The sequence below is a fragment of the Herpailurus yagouaroundi genome, unplaced genomic scaffold (assembly GCF_014898765.1).
Source record: "Herpailurus yagouaroundi ecotype Mexico unplaced genomic scaffold, PumYag 222, whole genome shotgun sequence".
NCBI lineage: Eukaryota > Metazoa > Chordata > Mammalia > Carnivora > Felidae > Herpailurus > Herpailurus yagouaroundi.
The window spans coordinates 12,662,680-12,670,664 of NW_024412453.1; the positions used below are offsets into that span (position 1 = coordinate 12,662,680).

Here is a 7,985-nt window from a genome sequence, read left to right on the forward strand (position 1 = left end):
CAGAGAGAGAGGGAGACACAGAACCTGAAATAGGCTCCAAGCTCTGAGCTGTCAGCACAGAGCCAGACGCAGGGCTCGAACCCACCAACCATGAGATCATGACCTGAGCTGAAGTTGGATGCTCAACTGACTGAGCCACCCAGCCTCCCCAGAAGTGGATACATTTCTAAGGGGAACAGAACTCAGAATCAATATTCATGCCCCACGTCTGTGGCTCTGGAAATAACAAAGACTAGGACACACACACACACACACACACACACACACACACACACACGCTCACACCCCACAAGAAGCTCAGCCAAACTTCAGCAGGAGATTTTACAACTCTCCCACAGGAAGCCTGTTCTTACCCAGACATTTAATTGAACGTGTACGTCAAGTCAGCTTGCGGTGTGTCTGGGGAAACTCACACGCCGTGCCGCCGGGCTGAACCCGCCCCAGGAAACCTCATTAATTTCTAAATGAGAAATGATTTCCCTTCCCAGCCATAGTCTGGAGGCAATGCCATACAGGGCCCCAGATCTTACGGGTTCTGGCCCAAGACTTTTCCGGAAGGAAGGAAGGAAGGAAGGAAGGAAGGAAGGAAGGAAGGAAGGAAGGAAGGAAGGAGGGAGGGAAGAAGGGAGGTCGGTCTTGTTTCCTTGACTTGCCAGGGCTGGTAGCATTTAGAGGGTTGAAGACAAGGTGATCTGGTCACAGTGGGTGTCGGACCGGATTATTGTCTCCATCATTGTTATTACTGGCAAGGTCACAATCTATCTAGTACTTACCACATGGTTTACACTTTCCTGCGCTGCCCCATCATCTTCACGCACGCCGTCCTATGGTAATACTGTGAGTCCCATATTACTGCCTCCGTTTCACAGATGTGGACAGGGAGGTTCTGTGGAGTTAAGTGACATGCCCGTGGCCCCATAGTCAGCCTGAATTCAGATGCAGAGCATCTGGCTCTCAAGTCCATCGTTTTAACCACTGGGGTGCTTGCTTGACATACAGCATTATATTAGTGTCGGGGGAGGGGCGCCTGGGTGGCCCAGTCGGTTGAGCGTCCTACTTCGGCTCAGGTCACAATCTCAGAGTTCGTGAGTTCGAGTCCCGCGTCGGGCTCTGTGTGGACAGCTCAGAGCCTGGAGCCGGCTTCGGATTCTGTGCCTCCCTCTCTCTCTGTCCCTTCCCCTACTCACACTCTGTCTCTCTCTCTCCCTCAAAAATAAATAAACAATAAAAAAGTTTTTAAAAATATATTAGTTTCAGGAGTACAACATAGGGATTCGACAATTCTGTACATGATGCTCAGTGCTCATCATGACAGGTGTAGTCACCATCTGTCTCCATACAACGTTACTACTGTATTAATGACTATAGTCCCCATGCAGTGACTCATTTATCTTATTCTTGGGAGTGTGTACCTCTTAACTCCCTTTATGTCACTTGTCCTGCCCCCCCCCCCTTTCTGGTAGCCACCAGTTTGTTCTGGGCATGAAAGTGTCTGTTTTCTGTTTGCTCATTCACTTGTCTTTTAGATTCTACATCAGTGAAATCGGATGGTATGTGTCTTTCTCTTAACTTCATTTAGACGAGGGAATATTACTCAGCCATGAAAAAGAGTGAGGTCTTGACACGGTAGTAACAACGCTGTTAATTTTTGCTCGCAGCACCTGGGGCCTGGCCCCTAGGTGGTGCACAGTGTTTGTTGATTGACTGCAGGATGTTGCTAACCCTCCTCTGCCCGCTGTCCTCCTTTCTCTTCTAAGCCATGCACGGGACATTTGTGATTCTGCTGCCGCTCAGCCTTATCCTGATGGTTTTTGGGGGGATGACGGGGTTTCTGAGCTTCCTCCTTCGAGTCTCCATCCTCCTCCTGCTCACGGGGACCCTCTTCCTCTTTGGAGGTAGGTGCCCCCATGCGTGGAGCGCGGGCTTCGGAAGGGGATGTGCATGAACCCTCGGCAGGGGTGGGTGGGGCAGGCGTCCCATTCCCTCTCTGGGTCTCGGTTTCCCCATCTGTGACACGGGGATGTCCATATGTGACATTCTGTCCACATAGCTGGGTGGGGTGAATGGTTTTGGCCCAGGGTCCCTGGGTCTGTGGCCCCAAGAGAGAAGCAGAGGGCAGGGGCAGATCCTCAGGATTGCTTTCCTGGTTTCACAGAAGACGCTGACAGCTTCCGCTTGAGGGCTGTGGGTCGGCCGGAGACCCTTGGTCTTCATGTCTCTCTGATGTCCTGACAGATCCTGCTTGATGCTTGCTTAAAAAATGGGCAATGCCTGTCATCCCTGTGGTCTGGCAGACCAGAGGCTTTCAAAGATGGAGTCCAGCGTGAGGCTGGGAGCGTAAGGCCTCCCTCCTTGAAAACAAAACAAAACAAAACAAAACAAAACAAAACAAAACAAAACAAAACAAAACAAAACAAGAACAGACGTGATGCACACACCTGGGGTCCACGGAAGAAAAAACCCAAAAAGAATGTCTGGACGTGAAAATATCGTGAGGCTCAGATGTCCTCCAATCACCCACTACTGTTACCAATACTGGCGTTAACAGCTCACTCAGTGACTAATTCTCGAAACCACGCTGGCCAGTCATACTTTCTGCAGTGGCGGGAAGTCTGATCCGTGCTGTGCCAAGGGGGAGCCTCGAACCAGGCTGTGGGGTGCTTGAGGTGTGGCGGATGCCCGGGAGGGCTGAGGGGTTCGTTTAAATTGGTTTAAGTCATCCCCTGTAGCAGCAGCTGTAGCCCTGGATGGCACTGCCCTAGTTCACGGTCTAGGGAGGCCCACCGCGTGCCAGCCCTGTTCTGGGCGCTGGGGGAATCCAGGACGAGGCCCCTGGAACTCATAGCCCGTTGTCGGGAGGTGGACGTCAGCTCAGTGATCTCACAAATGCAAAATGCGCCTCTGACCTGGACAGTGATGGAGGGCCGTGAGGTGCTGTGAAACCACAGGGGGCTTGACCTGCTCTGGGAGGTCCTGGAATCAACACGAGCTGAGATGTGGTGACGAACAGGAGTTTTTGAGGGCAGAAGGGACAGGGAAGGGAGCAGAGGGGGAGGAGGAGGGGAAAAGGGGGGGAGGGGGAGGAGCAGGAGGAGGAGGAGGAGGCAGAGCCCCGGGGTTTGATCTGCTCTCCTTTGCCTGTCCCGCAGCCTTGGTGACCCTCGCTGGAATGAGCGTCTACATTGCGTACTCGGCTGCCGCCTTCCAGGAGGCACTGTGTCTCCTGGAGGAGAAGGCCCTCCTGGACCAGGTGGACATCCGCTTCGGCTGGTCCCTGGCCCTGGGCTGGATCAGCTTCGTCACCGAGCTGTTCACCGGGGTGGCCTTCGTGGTGGCGGCCCGTGTGCTCAGCCTGAGGCAGAGGCAGGACCAGGCCGTCTGAGCCCGGGTGCCTGGTCCGCTGGGAGGGAGGGGCTGGCCGAGGGCGGCTGGGACCCGTTGGGGAGGGGGGGGGCTGCAGTCTCCTCCTCCTCAGCCCGAGAGCCACTGTGGACTGAGCTCCGGACCCGGCTGTCGACTTCGTGCCGTGTGTGCGGCCGGGCCTGGTGCACGTGTGTGTCCGTGCGGGCCGGAGGGAGCTGCGGGAGTGCAGAATCCCCATCACCTGGAGTGACAAACGCACCCCCTTCATCGTAAGCGGAGCCTCCCAGCGTCCGCAGGCCCCCCCACCCCCCGCCTTCGCGTCAGCCCTCACCCTACGCCCCCGCCCAGTGGATCGGCTCGCCTTCTTTGCCAAGGACACGGGAGACCAGAGAGGTCAGGAGAGCTGCAGAAAGGTGCACAGCGAGCTGGTGGTGTTTTCCTTGCTGCAGGGACAGTACTCAGTCCTTTCCCTCGGCTGCTCTGAGCCGGTTTAGCGGCTGGCTGCAGGGTGCTTGCTGTGGGTGGCTGTGCTGCGACCTGGAGCCCAGGGGGGCGGGGGCGGTGCGAAAGTAGGGGACGAGAGCAGAAGTCTGGGCTTCTCACCAGCCAGGCCGTGCACACGTCCTGCTGAAGTCAGCCGGGTGCGTGCTCGTCCCTCCCGGAGTCCCGGGGCTCGAGTAAGTCCGGCTCACTCGGAGCGGAGATTCTGCGATCAGGGACTGTGCTTTGAGACGTCACGCGATCGTCCCACACATGAAGGCCTGAGGGCCTCTGGTGGTCAGTGTGCTGGTCCCCTCGCGTGTGGCTTCATCGCTGTTGCCGGGGAGGACCACCGACACGCTCACAACAGGCGGGAAGAGGAATCGGCAGGCTTGGGGTTTGCAGGAAGGAACAGTCAGCAGACTCGCCCGGGGAGGGAAGAACGACGAGCACGTTCGCGCTCGGTGGGCGAGAACATCCTCACAGATGCAGCAACAACTCCTGGGCGGTTGTCTTGGCCCTTAGTTTCCACGTGAGTGTGTTGACTGAGCCTGCTTCCCTGGCCGCAAGCCCACGGCTGGCGAGGTCCACACACGCCGGGAATGCGGAAACCAGGGTCCCCCGAGGAATCGGCACATCTCAGTCGTCACTGGCATTTAAACAGTGAGCAGGGGCCGCCTCAGGAAACTGTGCATTTCTAACACGCCTCCAGAAGGGAGGTGTTTGTTGTAAAGTGTCCCCCCCACCCCACCCTGCTGTCCCCACACGCGGTCTTCTGTCCAAGGTGTGAAGTCTGCCGTGGACCGAGTCCTGGTGACACTTTTCCAGCTCTTGTGTAATGACACAGCGTTAGTTGTCGTGTGGCCTTCGTGGGTCTGGGTGGGGGATGGTGCCCGCCTGCGTGGGCCTGTTGGCATGGAGTGTTCTCCAGGGAAGCCTGGCTCCTTCTAGGCAAACATAAGTCTGCAGGTGACGTGGGCCTTTGTCAGTGTAGGTGCTGGGGGTGGGCCTAGGATGTGAGGTGACGGACTCCCATGGAGTTTGCCAACGGGACGATCTTCAGGGACTCCTTGTATCCCTTCCTCCCTCCCCCAGGACATTCCATCCCTCCTTTCTTCCTGGTTTTCCAGCCCATGGGTTTTCCAGCCCATGGGGTGCCCAAAGTGTCCGCATATCTGAATCCCCTGGGGTGGCTCTGCTCACACCGGAGCATGTGAGACTCTTCTCGGTGTCCAAACCCCCCTGGCGGACTGCCCTCCCCAGGGGCCGAAAGAGCCAGTCTGGAGGTCCTGGTGGGACCCGAGAATTCACATTGCTGACCAGCTCCCGGGTGATGGGGATGCTACTGGCCCGGGACCACTGTGTGTATGACATCAATCTGGAGGATTTGCTAAGTGACAGGGGTGATTGTCACCTTACCACACATTAGAATCACCTGGGCATCTTTTAAAAGCCCTGTGCCCCGGGCTGCATCCTTGCTCTGATGGCATCTGGAGGCAGAGAACTCTCTGGATGGTTCCAGCGCACAGCTGAGGTTTTAAACCTATTCTTGTAAAAGATTCAGAAGATTCCTCGGTAAGTGCAGGTTTGGGGGTCCTGAGATGACACTACCACCGTCCTCACCATGACACCATCACCCTCACCGTGACATCACCCTCCTTGTGTGGCATCACTTCACGATGACCTCCCCTTCCTGTGTCGTGAGCATCATCACAGCTGACCCTTGCTGGGTACTTGTTAGGCACCTGCACTCTTCCACATGCTGTCAGTCAGTCACTCAACAAACAGGTGCATGCTGGGAGCTGGGGGCGCTGACCCACCGGAGCAAGCCCTCGGCCTCTGAGCTGCCGCGTGATCGAGGAGGGAGGGGGGCAAAACCGGTGGTGGGTGGCGGGGACCATGGAGATAAGCGGGGCAGGATACAGGAGAGGAGACTGAGGCACAGACAGGCGAAGTTAACTGGCCCGAGGGCACGAAGAGAGAAAGGGGTACACCTGGGATGGAAATTAGATCTGCCTCACGGCAGGATGATTTCCTTTCTCTCCCTCGAGCCAAGCCAACACCGGCACCACTCGGCTTTCTGTCTGCTGGTGGGTTTAGGACATCGCCGCTGCCTCCTTGTCTCAGTCTGGAAAAGTGCAGGCTGAGCAGATCGCTCACAAGGCCCCATGGGGAGGGGAGCCGGCAAAGTTACAAAATCGGTTAGCACGCCTCGCCTCGGAGAGAAATGAAAAGTTTTCCCGGGGGGGGGGGGGGGGGGCCGCCATGCTAGTGAGACGGCGGTCTTTGCCGCCACCTGCTGGTTGTGAGGTGGACGTGCGTCGGCGGGGGGGCGGGGCCTGATTTCTCAAATCGGTCCAAGGACTCTTCAGTCCTCTGGGTGCCCAGCCATGTGTCTGACACTGCAGGGCATGGGCTCTCTGCTGGGGCGATTCACGTCTCCTGCCCACCTGGGATGTTGGCTATGGCCACAGACATATTTGGCTGTCACAGCTGGGGATGAGTGCTCCTGGCATCTGGTGGGCAGAGGCCACAGGGACACTGCTAAGCATTCTTCAGTGCACAGGGCAGTCCCCACGACAGAGAATTACCTAGTCCCACGTGTCAGGCGTGCCGAGCTTGAGAAACCCTGCTCCGGGCACAGAAAGCACACGTGTACTCAAGGAACCAACAACATAGTTGGAAAGAATCTCATTCATTCAGTGAATAATTGCCAAACTCCTATGATGTGTCTAGAACTGTTCTTGGGGTCTGGGACACTGGGGACAAGTCAGTGCAGGTGAATGACAAGATCTGTGTCCTTACTAGCTTATACGGAAATGGCCGATACACGAACCAATGATACACATGAGAAATTTAGGTAGTATTAGGGTCATGAAGAAAATAAAACAGGGTCATGAGCTAGCGGGTGGCCAAGAGAGACAGTAGTCTAGGAAGGACAGTCAGAGAGGGCTTTCGGGAGGAGGTGGAATTGTGCTGAGACCCAGTGAGGAATCTGCCATGTGGGGAAACAGCAGACCAAGCAGGTGACAGACAGTAAGTGCAAAGGCCCTGAGGTGGAAATGAGCTCATGTGTTTGAAAAGAAGAAAGAAGGAGAGTGGAGGGAGGGTGTAGGAGGTGATTAGGGGTGGAAGGTACGTAGGTAAAGGGGGGGAGGAGGGAGAGGAAGGGGTCGGCTAGTGCCCATTGTCTATGGCAAAGAGGTGCCGATGATAAGTGGGGTTTGCGATTCTGTTCTGTTCTGTCCTATCGTATTCCATTCCATTTTGAGGGCAAAGAGACCTCTCTAGGTGAGGGAATGCGTGGACCCTACGACTGTGGTTCTCAACCCCACCTTCACATCAGCACCATCCAGGGACTTAAGGAAACCCCATGTCTAACGCTTGGGCCTCAAACTCCTACCACTGGGGAGCCCGGAAGCTTGCAGGGCAGGCGCTGTTAGCCCCATTTTGCAGCTGGGGAGCCTCAGGAGCAGAGAAGGGGGACCGTGCGGGTGATAGATCCAGGACTGAGACCCTGCCCCAGTGTCATCAGCCCCTCCCTCCCTCTGACATCGGGCTTCTCACTCCCAGTACCTGAGAGTCAACGCCCTGGATTTCACTTATAGTAAAAAGGGGAGCGACCTGTGGTCTCTGCGTGTCCCCAAGTGAATTTCCACTTGTTATTTTCCCAGCACAGGACACCCAACCGCTGGGTCACTGGTGTTAGGTCCCCGGGAAGGTTGGAGGCAGGCTCATCATCTCTGCCTGGTTCCAACAACAGCCCGTGCTTTGTGAAATGTTTATGAGTTAGGTCCCCTCTGGGGCACATGGAGCGTGTGGGGGGAGAGGGGAGGCGGGAGAGATGGCAACACACACACGCACGCTCACGCGCGTGTGCAGGTGCACACTCATGCACGGACGCCTGGAGAAATGCATAAACACAGTGACAGAGACAGAGACAGAGAGAGGGGTGGGGAGAAGGCAGTAGAGGAAAAGATCCGCGCAGAGGAAGGAGAGGCAGGAAAAACAGAAGAGACAGCGAGAAACCAAGAATGTGGAAACGTCGGGGGAGGGGGCGGTGAAAGACGGCTCGGAGTCGAAGAGGGTGAGGAACAGAAGGATGGTCCGTGCAGGCCCTTCCGGGCTGCAGACACTGGCCA

At 56.4% G+C, this 7,985-nt stretch overlaps 1 protein-coding gene across 1 annotated transcript in view; it reads left to right on the forward strand.

Annotated features, from left to right (window-relative positions):
- The window catches only part of TMEM114 (transmembrane protein 114), a 9,043-nt gene extending 5,363 nt beyond the window's left edge, over positions 1-3,680 (forward strand). The window contains exons 3-4 of the mRNA XM_040459074.1: positions 1,758-1,895; positions 3,150-3,680. Coding sequence (XP_040315008.1) covers positions 1,758-1,895; positions 3,150-3,382 — 371 coding nt within the window. The 3' untranslated portion in view covers positions 3,383-3,680. The remainder of the gene's footprint in view (positions 1-1,757; positions 1,896-3,149) is intronic.
- Positions 3,681-7,985: the final 4,305 nt, after the last annotated feature.